Here is a 16,706-nt window from a genome sequence, read left to right on the forward strand (position 1 = left end):
CATATAGCTGGAATATTGCTGAGTGCAGCATAAAAACTACTCACTCATTTGGTTGACATCAAAGCTGTGGCCAGTGGAGATAAGTAACATTTACAGTGTATGCTCCTCATTAATAGCTGAGTTCTGGGAATGATAACCTGGGTTTGTTTTGGCACCATATCTGGTCCATATTGATGACACTTCATTTATACAAGTCAAGATTGGTTCGAGCATCCATCATGACAGAATTAAGTTGAATTTTAATTTTAAAATTTTAATTTTAATTTTGATGTAATTTTAATGTAATTTTCCTGTTTTGGCTGGAAGAAACCTGATTTCTTGACATCAGCATTTCTTTGTAAATGTTTGTGTACATAAAAAGAATGGGTATGTTTGAGAATACTGCAAATATGACATGGCAACATTTGGTGTCATGTTCATACTGCATTGTGGAACAAGGAATACATTTACTATTCTGAAAATGGTGGGTCGGTGAGGTAATCACATGCTTTCAACTTCCACTTGTTATGTCAAAGACCAGATAACACCTCCCCATTTCAATTGTTTTGAAGCCGATGGGGAGTTGAGACAGTTGTATTTGAGGGTTGGACGAAAGGGGATGAAAGATGTTAGTGGTACAGAGACAAGTGATAATGAATTTGCCGTTTGAGGCGATCATGAAAACTGAAATGTGTCAAACCAGTTAGTAGAATGAATTCAAATAGCAACAGCAGGTGTGAGAATGAAATGTGCAAATGGCAAGAGGGTTGATATTTTACACTGTAAAATTAGTTAGTATGTAGAAAATAGTAAGGTGTGTGTAAACATCTAGAAACAATCCATTAACAAGCACAGTATGGTTTCTCAAGGTTAACTGACCATTGATAGGACCTGCAAATATCTAATTAACTGGTCCAGTTCAGTGGTAAATGATGTTGAGATTTTCGGAATAAGAATACTCTCATTTTTTCCATAGTTTGTATTGAAGCAGGCTGATACCAACACATTCACTCATCAGATACATTGTATCATATTTTAAGCCCAACACCATTTCTTTGGAGAATTATTCAAAATGGAAATTAACCCTTTATTAGTTTTGTGTTTGCCTCAATATTGAAATATGTTAGGAATCTAACATACTGTCAATGTAAAGTTAATGAGCCTACATGGTAGTGTTTTCGGACAGCATACAAGGTTTTATCAAGTTTAAGCTCAGGAAGTGAAGACTCATAGAAATAGACAATTCCATAAAAGCGTGGGGGACCTGAGCACATGTACTATTTAAAACTAATGTAGCGGATATTGAATTACCAAGATTGATGACATGCAAATGATGCTAAGGAGAAAACAGGTAATGAAGCAAGGGAAAATATGACAGTTCATTCCATTCCTTTGGAAATGTTTCATCTGTATGGTTGTGTGTTACTTTTTCTTATTGGCTAGTGATAAGCTCGCGAAATGTTGTATCCCCAACTTGTGGTATACTTTAAATGGTATACATCCCTAAGTCTGCCCTGCTTGCGTGATCTTGTCTAGTAGTCTTGACACTTATCAGCTGAGGGAATTAACAGCTCTGAAGGCACCTGTGTATTGATAGGTGCCCTTTGAGGACTTTGTTTTTGTTCTTTGTTTAAATGACCGTATGTCACTGTAACAAGATGTCCATTCTATTCTGAAAATGAACTCAGGCCCTCAGCTTGTCATGAATGGCTATTAGCTGAATTCAGGAGGTGAGATGTGCTAACTTTTTAATGGGTGTCATCATATCACGAAATTGTGTAGATGGATGTTCATGCCATTCATCTGATTGTCTGGTCCAGACTCGATTAGTTTCAGACAGGTGTCAAATAGCTGGAACATTCTGAAGTACAGGATTGCATGGCAAACTCACAGAAACACAGACCCCTTTGTCTGCCGGAATACTTGAAATGATCACCATGTTCATGTATAACACTTAATTTAGTAAATATATACTGTTGTCCCTCATGAGTTGGAGTGCTGTGCAAGAAGGACATGACCAGAATATTCATGTGCTTTGCTCCATGATCACCAACAAGAGTAATCCTACAAATTCTAATTGCTTCATTTCATGAATTGGGAATGGTATCACTTGTGAATATAAGTGTCAGCGGTGTTATGTCCTGGCCATTAATGTTGGGAATCAGAAACCATATCCACTTTTTCTTATCGATTATCAGAGGGCTTCTGGTGAATGATTATTGATTATAATCAAAATGTATCCATTATTAATGTAATCACCAATTTTAAGACTCTTTCCCTAGGTTTTGTTTAGTGAATGTGTGTTGTAACTAATAGTCTTGAAATGCATGCATTCAAAAAAGACACCATAAGCACAATTAAGCAACAAAAGTGGTTCAAGTTTTACAATGAACATAACCAACAGTGCAGGTTAATGGTCAGTTTACTTAATTCAGGTGGGCTATATTAAAACAACAAAAGTCTGAACAATCAAAAATATGTTTTTTACAATCAACAGTAATTTTTAATCCTTCTTTCGATCGCTTTTCAATTATTTTTGATCATCATAACACTACTTCTGGCCAGTAGTTTTATCATGATGGAATAGAGAGTGATAATCAGGATAATGGCAAATAGAGTAATAATCATGATAATACTTGAGTATTGGAATTTGAAATGGTCCCCGAAGATTCATTTACCAATCATTGCAATATTTTAGTCATAGAAATTCTTAGAAGACGTTCAAAATTTACTTTGTGAGCAAGAGACAAGCAACGTAGTAAGAGTGAAACAGGCTTCACTGTCTAGCTATTCAGGTGACAAAATATGCGAGGAAACAGATGTACAGTGCTTGTTTCAGTTTGTTAATAGTCCATACTCTGTCGTATCAAATTAGCACAGGTTGCCATGGAAAACTGTTGAACAATTAACCAGGTATTAATGTGTTGGTATTGTGATCTGTCAGTGCCATCTGGTGATCAGATTATAATGCGTGACATACTGTAATCGTCATGACTGGAAACAGATGGGAATTGGTTGATGAGGAGGACAAAGAATTCAGCATACAAAGAGCTGAAGCCAAATATAAAAATTTTGTGGATTTTATTATGTGTCTCTAAAATTTAGTGTAGATAGGAGGAGTTTTTACTTTATGTTTTACATTCTTTTGAAGTAAAGTGTTTTGCAATGAAGCCTTAGAATAGCATGTCGACTTTCTCTATCAGAATGATCAATCTCCTTAAAAACACCCAGTGGTATCTGATAGTTTGTTTCATTCATACTGCTTAAAATGATAGGCACCAGAATTCAAGGGTCAGTTAGGTAATTGGCACCAAACATTCAAAGTCTCGTATGTTTTAACTGTTATAGAAATGGATGAAGAACCAAGGACATGTAGATGAGTTAAAGTGAAATTTTATTGTTTTGTAGATATGACTTCATCTCGCAAACAAGACCAATAGACAAGAATTATTATGTATAATTGTACAGTTTTGCACTGACTGAACCATTAAAAGAAGTTTCATGTATTTATCCAAGGGAAGCTTGTTTGAAATCCTATCTAAATCCTTAATAAGAATACAAGACTGCTCTATCTGTCCAAGGGTAAGGTTACATGATGTAGATACAGACAGGAATGTCACATGTGCATCCATTGTCTTTGGTGGGAACAAGAGAGCTAGTCAGCCATTTTAACATTTGTGATAGGAGATTTGAGTGTTTGATAGGTGTGAGACGGTATGCTTTTACCACAATATAGTTCGTATTGGGGTATAAGGCCTCCAGTTCAGTACATCAGATATGATCATAATGCAGAAAATTGACAAGAGCCTAACCTGACATTGTTTAGTAGTATGGAAAAGAAACAGCCATAATCTTTTGAATGAACAAAGCCATCATTATATGACCAGATAGAAATCATGGTACGAATACCATAGTACCAACTTTTCACTTTGCGTTATGGTATACTGTACTGAAAGCAAAATAGACCCGTGAAGGTCCCGGGGTAGAATAGGCCTTCAGCAACCCATGCTTGCTATAAAAGGCGACTCAGCTTGTCGTAAGAGGCGACTAACGGGATCGGGTGGTCAGGCTCGCTGACTTGGTTGACACATGTCATCGGTTCCCAATTGCGCAGATCGATGCTCATGTTGTTGATCACTGGATTGTCTGGTCCAGACTCGATTATTTACAGACCGCCGCCATATAGCTGGAATATTGCTGAGTGCGGCGTAAAACTAAACTCACTCACTGAAAGCAAAATAATGTATACAATTTCCCAACTAACTTTGATTTTGCTTTGGGAACAGTTTTGCCATCTTGTGAAGTAATAGTGACATGGTTATGAATAAATCAAAATATTCTAAATTAAACCCAGCTCAGCTGGCATGATCATGGGAGGCAGTTGACCTGGTTCAATGTGCTGAGTTGCTTCCCTTGGATGTGCCAGGATGTTGTTAAATGATTCAGGGTTTGTTAGGCCTTTACCAGCTCTTCTGGGATTCACTGAGGTGGTACATGTTGTGTTGTGTTTTGATTCCAAGACTGAAACTGGATAGTTAAGAGAATTAGGTGCAAAACCAACAAACAACAAGGAAATGTGCAGTAATTAACAATTGTATTCTTCAGGCTCCTTTTCAATTTATGTTGGTTTGTTAGTTACCATCAAAATTATATTTAAGCATTATTCTGACCTCTCACCAACAGTAATCTAACCCATTAATCTGGCTTGACCAGTCATAGTAATCTGACCGTCTCACACAATGCTGGTGTTCTGGTAACTTGAGAGTTATTGTAATAGGAGAGGCAAGAGTTAACACCCCTTATGTATCAAGGTAATTCTCCAAATCCCTTGGCCAGAAAAGGCTGTTGGGTTGTAATACTGTGTAGTATCTTCCAGAATTGTATACATGCAGCTATTACTGACCCTCAGTGAATAGAACAGTGCAACTCACCTGGAACATTGTTAGTATGAACATTGAATAACTCTTCTTTCACTTATAAACATTGCTACACAATGAATAACACTACTTTCACTTAGAACATTGCTACACAATGAATAACACTACTTTCACTTAGAACATTGTTACACAATGGATAACACTACTTTCACTTAGAACATTGCTACACAATGAATAACACTACTTTCACTTAGAACATTGCTACACAATGAATGACACTACTTTCACTTATAAACATTGCTACACAATGAGTAACACTACTTTCACTTAGACCATTGCTACACAATGGATTACATTACTTTAACTTAGAACATTGTTACACAATGGTATACACTACTTTCACTTAGACCATTGTTACACAATGAATATCACTGCCACATAGTACAGGACATCATCACGAATGGTGGACGCCTTATGATTTAACTGAAATGTTGCTCAACATCACTTTTTAATTTTTTGTCAGAGTTAAGTTCACCTGCGTTAGCATTACAAAATGTTACTGTGTTAATGCTTTCTCTCAATTTTATTTGTATATTTCATATCCAGCCAGAAGCCTAAGAACTGGTTCGGACCCAAAATGTGTTTGAGAATGACTCATAACAGGAAACTAAAACCAGTTGACTTGCTTGATTATGTAAGACTAAACTCCCACCTGTTGTTGTAACTGGACATATTGTTGTGTTGCAGGCCCAGGCATTTAAACGTTTCCTGCCGTTGTTTGACCGTGTGCTGGTTGAGAGGTTTCTCCCAGAAGTGAAGACAAAGAGTGGGTTGATGATTCCAGAGAAATCCCAGGGGAAGGTGGTGGAGGCCACAGTCGTCGCCATTGGGGCAGGAGCTAGATCTGATGTGAGTTCAGTGCAGCGATCATCCACTGAAATAAACTTTTACCATCATTGATGGAAATATCTAGATGCATGGTACTGAAATGATTATTAGCAATGCCCCTATAATAGCCAGTTCTCAGTGGTGCAAAATGATCATGACATGGTCATGGCATGGTTATACCACTATTTTACAATGGATACACCACGGTTATACCATGGTTATACCACAGTTATACCACTGTTATACCACAGTTACAGAGGTGGAAATAACTTTCAAATTGCTAGTGTACTCTAGTATAGTACAGTGTAAACTCATTTTCCACCATCAAATCTGATTCTTTTTGTTGTTTCTTTAAAAAGCAACATAATTAAAATTGGGAAGTCAACTGGACACTGGTACAGTGTGATATACAAATTTGCTTGCCTGACATATAAACCCAATGGACTGGGATGTTGAGTAATGGGCTATTGCCACCCCTGGGTTATACCATGGTTATACCACTGCTATGCCATGGTTGATCTGGGGTGAAATAGGTCTTCAGCAACCCTTACTTGCCATAAAAGGCGACTATACTTGTTGTAAGAGGCGATTAATGGGATCACATGGTCAGGCTCTCTGACTTGGTTGACACGTGTCATTGATTCCCATTTGTGCAGATTGATGCTCATGCTGTTTATCACTGGTTTGTCTTGTCCAGACTCGATTATTTACAGGCAGCCACCATATAGCTGGAATTGCTGAGTGCAGCACAAACCTAAACTCACTCACTCACTACACCACAGTTACTCCATTGTTACTCCATAATTTCAGCTGCAGTTACAATAATGTTATGTCTCAATCAATAAACTTAGACCATTTGACCTTTTGGTCTCTTTTAAAGAGTCATTGTGGGGTTGATTTTTTGTCCATGAGTATATTTTCATTTTAAATTATCATCCAATGTAACAGTTTGAACAAAAAATATTTGTTGTCAGATTGATTTTGATAATTGCCTACTTGTTTCTGTGAGAGTGCTTACACTGTGTGGTCTGTGTAGGATGGGAAGACCATCCCGATGAGTGTTGCTGTGGGAGACAAGGTGCTGTTGCCAGAGTATGGGGGAACCAAGGTGGTGTTGGAGGAGAAGGTTGGTGGAATTCTGTGACATGTGTTGTCAAAGTGTGTCTGGGATCAGAATCATGTGATGCCCTGTGTCGTCTACTTCACTGTGGAGTGTTTGTTTGAGGTCCAGAAAATGAACACAGGTGCCCACCACGGGTCCGAAAAATCGATAAACTAAGTCCTGGTTTACTATCCAACCCCCTTAGTATATAACCTATAAAGGTGCATCACCAAATCACAGCGACGTGATCGAAAACAGGACAATTTCGCACTCTTCTTTGAATATATCATATTTTAAAAGTCTCATACTTCCGACTCAGCAACTTGGTCTTTGGCGATTTAATAAAAAACAAGTGCATCTCCTCGAATTCCTGTGTACATGCTTCCCACACACATCAGAAATGTGGACAGAAGCTTCTGATACTCGTGAGACTTTTAAAATACGATATATTCAATTGAGAGTGCAAAATTCTCCTGTTTTCGATCACATCGCCGTGATTTGGTGATGCACCTTTATAGGTTATATAGTCAAGGGGTTGGATAGTAAACCGGGACTTAGTTTTTCCATTTTTCGGACGCCTGTGAAAATGAACCTGTCGGATCACTTGTTGTTGCAAAGGCAACTTGGTGTAGCTAGCACCGAGTTAGAGTTGGTCTTCAGTAACCTCTGCTTGTGAGAGGGAACTGATTAGTCAGGCTCACTGGCTTACATGCCATCAACCATATTTCATAGTTTGCTCATGCTTCTTAACCCTTAGGACCTGTGTAGATCCAAGGTAGAATAGGTCCTCAACAGCCCATGCTTGCCATAAAGGCAACTATGCTTGTCGTGAGAGGCGACTAATGGGATCACGTGGTCAGGTTTGCTGACTTGGTTCACACATGTCATTGGTTCCCAATTGTGCAGATAGATGCTCATGCTGATGATCACAGGATTGTCTGGTCCAGACTTGATTATTTATACACAGTCGCCATATGGCTGGAATATCGCTGAGTGCAGTGTAAAACTGAACTCGCTCACTCTGGTCACTGGATTGTGTGATCCAGATATGATTATTTTCAGACTGCCTCCATATAGCTGGAATATTGCTGCATGTGGTGTATTTAACAAACCAGTCAACCAATGGTTTTGCTAGAGTTACACTTGCTTGCCATGTTGCATGAAATAAGAGCAAGTTGGAAAACTATAGCAGACTGAAAAACAAAGTTATTGTTTTCAGTAGAATGCAGGCTACAGTTCATGAGAATTTCTAAAATGCTCCGAATGTCTGCTAATATCTTACTAGGTGTAACTATGTTAAAGAATTGATTGATCGATGTAGTTGCATTTTTAGTGCACAATATTATTACAATTGTTTGTTTCAGGAATACTTCCTGTTTCGAGACGGTGATCTACTCGGGAAGTTCAACTCCTCCTAACGATTGTCCTTCCACTGGAACTATTTGTTCTGTGCAGATAAACAGAGTAGCTGTCACTGTGTTGTGTGTGTGTGGAACATGAATACATGTTGTATAGGAACTATTTGCTGGCCAAGCAGACTAAAAGTTGAACCAAGGGAGGTGGTCACGTTGTCTAGTGGAGAATGGAAGGAAACTGCATTTATCATATATTCAAGGGTCATGTCATTATCAGATGAATATTAAACATTTTACATAAACTGCTTTGTGTTTGTTTTGATTTCTTTATGCATATTTTTTATCCCCCTGGCATGTAATGCGGGGGGGATATAGTCAACGCCTCGTCTATCTGTCCATCCGTCCGTCTGTTGTTAATCATTTTGTTTCTGGGTAACTCAGAAACCGTTCAGTAATTTTAGACCAAACTTGATAGATGTAATAATGTCAACCTATAGTTGTGCCTTTTGCTATTTACAGAGTTTTTGCATTTTTTTTATTTTGTTTTCCACGAATTGCGGAAATCTGTGGATTAATAGGAATGTATAGATCCTGGACCCTGTTGGGGGCATGTGTGGCCCCTAGAACCCCAGCTGATTTTCAACTGAAATTGCTGTCATCCTTTGCCATCCATGCTTTCTGACTGGCTTTTGATAGAGTGTGTTTGTGTTAGCACAGAACCTGCGTTTTTCATGCCAAAAAAAACAAGCAACATTTTTGTGTGTGTGTGTTTTGAATGCATCGATTCTGATGGACTTATCTTGAAAAGTTCCTTTTACCAGCAGCATATGAAAAAAGACAAAATATTATGAAATAATTGAGGATTGTAGTGAAAATTACATGCACAAAAAGATGTGGAATACAACTAAGTTGTTTCTGGGCGCACTCGTACAAACCTACTACGAACACTCATACAGAAGAAGGACGTCACAGAAACCCTATGGGTACACAACATCAGTCCTGTGTTTCACTTGCTGCAGAACTAGGGAGTAAAGTGCTATACCCGGAAGAAGCATGGATATAATACATGGGGTCCATTTCTGCTGTCCCCAGCCTGACATTGCTGGAAAAATTGCTAAAACAGTGTAAAACGTAACTCTGATTACACAGTGTTATTCTGTGAAAACTTGCTCAGTTTCAGCATAATCCTGCATCGGGGTCCTGTTCAAGGGGACAGAGCTCTGCAAGACTACATGTAAGTTTATGAGGGTTTCAGCTGTAGATGGAGCATGCATACTTACATCTTGTATTAGAAATGAACATGTGTTAGAGATTAAAAGACTGATTTTTTTTAAAAAGATAAATAAAAAGGAGCCCAGATAATGTTTATTTTTTCATTTGAGAACTCGGATAATCTAGACATGCTGTACATTATGGACTTAAATGACTGCACTGAGTACACATGCTTCATGGTCTGAACGAGAGACTGCTAATGTATACGGGACAGAATACGTTAGGGATATTGGTATATTGCCAACATATAATTAGTGATATATTATCAATATGTCAATGAATAAATACATCATTATTCATAATTTAATTTTTTTTTTCAAATATCCCTAACTATTTCGTCCAGTATAAAATGAGTGGCCAGCCGTGTGTATAACCAGGGAGCCTATATATGTTGTAGAGTATCCCTGGTATAACTATGAAAGGCCTGAGGCAGTTAGTGTAGTTTCTGGTTTTAAGAAGGGATGGTACTTCTGTGGCGTGGACTTGGAAGACATATGTCAAGCCATCCTACACTGAATTCCTTAACCCAAGGAGTGAGACAACCTACCCCATCGGCTTCGTAGCTGTCTCAGCAAGTGTTCACATTTTGGATGCGAGTGCCCACGAAGGACGGGGCCTGGATGAAGCTTTCGTAAAATCATTACTTACACGACGTACCTGAGAGGATAGAAAATGCCACGTGTAACCAATAAGATCACATCTGTTCGCTAGTAGAATAGGATAATGACTGAAGTAGACTAAATGGCGCTTTCCTTTTGTCGAGCTGAGGGGTGGAAGGGGTAGCCTTCTGATTAAAGCGTTCGTTTCACGCCGACAACCAGGGTTCGATTTACCCATGTGGTTACAGTGTGTGAAGCTCATTTCTGGTGCCCCCCCCCCCCCCCGCCGTGGTATTGCTGAAATGTTGCTAAACTGGCATTTAAAACTCGCTGTCCAATGGTGATAGTGTAAGGTGTTCGCGAGTAGGCGATCACAAGAGGAATGCATTTTTTCGCTCAGTTATCTTGATCCTTCCATCGGGAAGCGATGTGTTTTGAAATGGATTACTGTGTGAATATGTCACATGACAAACGCATATGATTGTTCAAAAATAAGAACTTCTGGTGTATGGCGGTATTTCGAGTTGAAAAGGGAGTGAGAATCTGCCCCTAAACGCCCTTTATAGCGTTCTCTCGTCACTCGCAAGACCGGCTTCGATCCATCTCTTAATTGAAACCTGTTTCTGATATCCACTGATTGCCCTGGGTTATCGCTAAAGGCGGGTTAAAATCATGCTCAACTATAAATGGACAAGCCTTACGGATGAACACAGATTCTTGTATCGTTGTCAAGAATCTGTATCGAAACGTCACATCATCTGAATATAGATGTTGTTCATCCATATATTGTGCTCTTCAACTTCTATATAATGATATTCTCAGAACATATACTCAATCACATAAAAAAACAATAAACCAGATCTCGTTATTGTTGGGTTACCTCGTGTCTGAAGGACTAATGTGAGGAAGGGAACACAAACATGGGTGTTGAAAGACTACTGTGTATTGAAATCTATTGGTACAGGTACTTTTCCAAGTATATATTTGAATATACAACAAGGAAAGTTATCCTGAAACTGGAGCGTGCGATTCATGGTTATGCATGCTGTTGTATGAATAAATCATGCTTATGTGCATCATCACAAATTTTATTGATGAAAAACGTATGCGGTGGTTGGGTTTAGACAATTGTTAGCATAAAGCAGCAATATTGTCATATATCACAGTGAAAGCTTAGGCAGGTGTTAAAATTAACAACGCAGACATATGCATACATTTGCATATGGCATCCAGGTTTAATGTCCTCTAAAGATGTGTCTTGTTTGACATGAGTTGAGAATTTTCTGGATTGACTTCAGGAAGTCTTAACACGTCACTACGAAACTCTTTAGTTATCATTAACTACAGGGTACTTACCAGGAGACGAGAGAGAGGGATGTGGATTGATGTCCTTCAGTGTACGCGTGTGCGTGTGCGTGTGCGTGTGCGTGTGCGTGCGTGCGTGTTGGGAGTCATTTGTGGGTTGGTACGATGTGGTATGTGTATGTGGCCAGGTCATGTTTTTAATCGTTATTAGTTTCATAGTCTATACGTTTCAATATTAAGAACTTGTATATAGTTAATATATAGTGTATAGGTGTCAGCTTTTATGTGTACAAATAAAATATAACAAACCCTCTCACTTAATGTATCCCTGCACCCACAATCACTCCAATTAACAATAGTCTCTCTACTGGGTCAGGCCAGCTTCTGACCCATGCGCTTCCACTCTGCACATGCTTCTTTTGTCTTTCTGTCTCAGTTTCTCTGGTCAGCTTGCCACCTATTGTCTGCTAAGTTTTAAAGGTTTGTGTCACACACAGCTTAGTGGCAGTCAATAAAGATCATAAAAAGAGGAGGATCAGTTCACTATATTGGATGTTCTATGGAGTTAATGAGGAGTTTATCAGGTCAGTACATATATTGTATGTGTATTTATGATATTGTATATAGTGTACCCCTTACGGAAGTGTTATATTAATGCTTCCGTGTATAACTAAATGTATCTACTGTATAACTAAATGTATCTACTGTATAACTAAATGTATCACCATGTTCCCAACTATCAGTACCGTCGGTTGGACGAGTATGTTAAGTGAAATTTATCTAAATTACGTCATCGAATATAAATTACATATTTACATTAAATATGGCATCTACAGTTGGTCTCTACCAGGCTAAAACTAACTAGACAAAATTAACAGATGGTGTGAATGTATAATCGTGTGAATGTGATATGAAGTGGTGAGGGTAGATGTGAGATTTGTGGATTTTATCATAACGTATCTTATATACCATTATTAGTATTATCAAGGTTGTATTTTAATTTTCTTAGAATGATCTTCGACAACTCGACTGCATGAGAGGTCGTAGTCACTCATTGCCATACAGTGGTAAGTGTACATTATAGGACCTTATAAGTATTAAACTAAATGCATTTTCCTCAGGTATATGTGCAACATACTTATTGAATATCCTAAATGATTTATGTATGTATGAATAGTTTTCATGTTGTTATTTATATTTTGCAATGTATTTGTGCTAGAGCAGTATCAGGGCTAGCTATATCCCGTTAATAAATGGAAAATGCAATACTTCCATATGAATGCCATGTTATGAATGCTACGCTCAAATATGTAGTTACGTGTATGTATGTTTTCAGGGTCACCTCAACTATTCGTTTTAATTGAAATAAACGGCTGTCAACTATAACCACAAGTAGCGTTGTGTTGCGTGCACCCCTCCACCAACATTACCCCTCTACCCGCTACTACATGTAGGTGTGAGTGTTTTGTACTGATAGGGGAGGAGGGGCGGGGGTGGTGTCCTCCGTGTGTGTGTTGTGTATGTTGGATGTCATTTGTGGGTTGGTACGATGTGTTATGTGTAGGTATGTGTGTTTTGTACGGGTAGGGGGGTGTCCTCCATGTGTGTGTTGTATATGTTGGGTGTCATTTGTGGGTTGATACGATGTGTTATGTGTAGGTATGTGTGTTTTGTACGGATAGCGGGGTGTCCTCCATGTGTGTGTGTTTTGTACGGGTAGGGGGTGTCCTCCATGTGTGTGTTGTATATGTTGGGTGTCATTTGTGGGTTGGTACGATGTGTTATGTGTAGGTATGTGTGTTTTGTACGGGTAGCGGGGTGTCCTCCATGTGTGTGTTGTATATGTTGGGTGTCATTTGTGGGTTGGTACGATGTGTTATGTGTAGGTATGTGTGTTTTGTACGGGTAGGGGGGTGTCCTCCATGTGTGTGTTGTATATGTTGGGTGTCATTTGTGGGTTGGTACGATGTGTTATGTGTAGGTATGTGTGTTTTGTACGGGTAGCGGGGTGTCCTCCATGTGTGTGTGTTTTGTACGGGTAGGGGGGTGTCCTCCATGTGTGTGTTGTATATGTTGGGTGTCATTTGTGGGTTGGTACGATGTGTTATGTGTAGGTATGTGTGTTTTGTACGGGTAGGGGGGTGTCCTCCATGTGTGTGTTGTATATGTTGGGTGTCATTTGTGGGTTGGTACGATGTGTTATGTGTAGGTATGTGTGTTTTGTACGGGTAGGGGGGTGTCCTCCATGTGTGTGTTGTATATGTTGGGTGTCATTTGTGGGTTGGTACGATGTGTTATGTGTAGGTATGTGTGTTTTGTACGGGTAGCGAGGTGTCCTCCATGTGTGTGTGTTTTTTACGGGTAGGGGGGTGTCCTCCATGTGTGTGTTGTATATGTTGGGTGTCATTTGTGGGTTGGTACGATGTGTTATGTGTAGGTATGTGTGTTTTGTACGGGTAGCGGGGTGTCCTCCATGTGTGTGTTGTATATGTTGGGTGTCATTTGTGGGTTGATACGATGTGTTATGTGTAGGTATGTGTGTTTTGTACGGGTAGGGGGTGTCCTCCATGTGTGTGTGTTGTGTATGTTGGGTGTCATTTGTGGGTTGGTACGATGTGTTATGTGTAGGTATGTGTGTTTTGTACGGGTAGGGGGGTGTCCTCCATGTGTGTGTTGTATATGTTGGGTGTCATTGTGGGTTGGTACGATGTGTTATGTGTAGGTATGTGTGTTTTGTACGGGTAGGGGGTGTCCTCCATGTGTGTGTGTTTTGTACGGATAGGGTTGTGTCCTCCATGTGTGTGTTGTATATGTTGGGTGTCATTTGTGGGTTGGTACGATGTGTTATGTGTAGGTATGTGTGTTTTGTACGGGTAGGGGGGTGTCCTCCATGTGTGTGTTGTATATGTTGGGTGTCATTTGTGGGTTGATACGATGTGTTATGTGTAGGTATGTGTGTTTTGTACGGGTAGGGGGGTGTCCTCCATGTGTGTGTGTTGTTGAGGGGTCTGATGTTTGGTTGGGTGGTAAAGCTGGCGGTGGTAAGTTGGGGAAAATATTCCTGTGACGTAATTGCTGGTACCTGCGTTACTATATGAACCGCATGCAATATGACGTCATCATATTGGAGGCTCGCGTGACTGGCGGGTGATTAACGTCTTGACACACGAGGAAATCATCCCAAATTCGAAGTTGTAGAAGCGTTCAGACTGACTGACTGACTTAATTTGGTTTTACGCCGCTTTTATCAATTTAGCAGTATTCCAGCAACATCATGGCGGGGGACACTAGAGATGCTCTTCACAACTTGCACCCATGTGGGGATTCGAACCCAGGCTTGCGGCATGACGAGCCAACGCTGTAACGACTAGACACGGTCAGAACTGTCATCACCAGAGTTCCTGCATCTGTCTGTGTGAATAACGACCACTGCGACCTCACATGTGTTTGACTGACATACTTGTCTACTGCTTGTACAATAAATTAGTACACTTTCAAATGCGTCACAGATAAATTGCGTATTTTTTTCTCGTTTTCTGAATTAAAGGAGTCAAGACCGACGCATCCTCCGTTTTGATTGGTAATTATTTTCAACCTCAGGGTAACGGTGATTGGATAGCTCACGACATGTGACCAAAATAGACCCAGATAATGAGATGGGTTTGATGGGATACCGGTGACCTGCCATGTTGAGCATTCTGATCAAGTCGGTTTATGTTGGTCGCTGAGGTCGACAGACTGAGGTCAGCTGGTTAGATAGTCGTCGTCAACGTTGTGAAAAGGAATTTAGCGCATGAGTCAGTCTCGGATAACGCATGAGTGAGGAAAGTGAAGTCTCTCATTCTCTCTCTCTCACTCAGTCACTCTCACTCACTCAGTCACTCTTACTCAGTCACTCACTCAGTCACTCTCACTCACTCAGTCACTCACTCAGTCACTCTCACGCACTCAGTCACTCACTCTGTCACTCTCACTCACTCAGTCACTCTCACTAAGTCACTCACACAGTCACTCTCACTCACTCAGTCACTCTCACTAAGTCACTCACAGTCACTCTCACTCACTCAGTCACTCTCACTCAGTCACTAAGTCACTCACTCAGTCACTCTTACTCACTCAGTCACTCAGTCACTCTCACTCATTCAGTCACTCACTCTCACTCACTCAGTCACTCTCACTCACTCAGTCACTCTCACTCAGTCACTCAGTCACTCTCACTCAGTCACTCAGTCACTCACTCACTCAGTCACTCTCACTAAGCCACTCCCAGTCTCTCACTCACTCACTCTCACTCACTCAGTCACTCACTCAGTCATTCTCACTCAGTCAGTCCCTCACTCACTCAGTGACTCTCACTCACTAAGGCACTCTCACGCACTCACTCACTCATCCTCTCATCCACTCTCACTCACTCATCCATCCGCTCATCCACTCTCACTCACTCATCCATCCACTCTCACTCACTCATCCATCCACTCATCCACTCACTCACTCAGTCACTCTCACTCACTCTCGTCGCTCTCTCTCTCACTCAGTCACTCTCACTTCTCACTCACTCTCTCAGTCGCTCTTACACTCACGCTCTCATTCTCTCACTCTCAGTCACTCTCACTCTCATTCTCACTCTTATTCTCACTCTCACTCTCTCACACACACCATATTGAATGTGTGCGTGCGTGCGTGCGTGTGTCTATAGGAAGTATGAGTGGGGATGGTGGACGCGCTGTTTAAGGTGCCAGGCCTGTGATCAGGCGAGCTTAAGGTACCGAGATCGAGTCCACCTGTGACCGGGTATGAAAACGTTGGAGTCAATTTTTGTGCACACTCTTTCAGTGTTGTTTCAAACGCTAGTGTACAGTACACAGCCCTGTCAGCATAAACGAACCCACGAATCCGTTGTAAAAGAACATCGATGCGGGTACAGCAGTAAACATGGAATGTAAGTGCCCCGGTCCACCCAGTTGAACACAGTGCAAGTGGCTGCAAGAGTTGTAGGATCCCAAGGACGTTGAGAAAAATACGATGTGCCCTATAACATTGACATCCAATGATTGAGGAAAACAGCGCATTGAGCATAGACTAGTTACAAGGATATGTGCGCAATGTGACTATCATATAATATTAAATAAAAAGGTGACAATGCTTTTTTTTCAGGAAATATGTCAAAACAGTAGCGACACCAGGTGTTCAAGAAGGCGTTAAAACAGCGTGCCTCACGTACTGGATCTATTACATACATACATGAACACAGTCTGCTCCACGGGTGGGACCTATCACATACATACATGAACACAGCCTGACCTACAGGTGGGACCTATTACATACATAC

At 40.3% G+C, this 16,706-nt stretch overlaps 1 protein-coding gene and 1 long non-coding RNA gene across 2 annotated transcripts in view; one reads left to right on the plus strand and one right to left on the minus strand.

Annotated features, from left to right (window-relative positions):
• Positions 1-16,706, plus strand: part of LOC137255190 (10 kDa heat shock protein, mitochondrial-like) — a 98,578-nt gene that overhangs the window by 3,676 nt on the left and 78,196 nt on the right. The window contains exons 2-4 of the mRNA XM_067792600.1: positions 5,604-5,765; positions 6,781-6,870; positions 8,211-8,462. Of these exons, the coding sequence (XP_067648701.1) occupies positions 5,604-5,765; positions 6,781-6,870; positions 8,211-8,264 (306 nt within the window). The 3' untranslated portion in view covers positions 8,265-8,462. The remainder of the gene's footprint in view (positions 1-5,603; positions 5,766-6,780; positions 6,871-8,210; positions 8,463-16,706) is intronic.
• On the minus strand, positions 3,357-10,095 carry LOC137255192 (uncharacterized). Its single transcript, XR_010954518.1, has 3 exons — positions 10,021-10,095; positions 5,569-5,790; positions 3,357-4,506 (listed from the first exon to the last, which is right to left on the minus strand). It is a non-coding gene; the product is annotated as an uncharacterized lncRNA (long non-coding RNA).

Source organism: Haliotis asinina, chromosome 11, assembly GCF_037392515.1.
Source record: "Haliotis asinina isolate JCU_RB_2024 chromosome 11, JCU_Hal_asi_v2, whole genome shotgun sequence".
Taxonomy (NCBI): Eukaryota; Metazoa; Mollusca; class Gastropoda; order Lepetellida; family Haliotidae; genus Haliotis; species Haliotis asinina.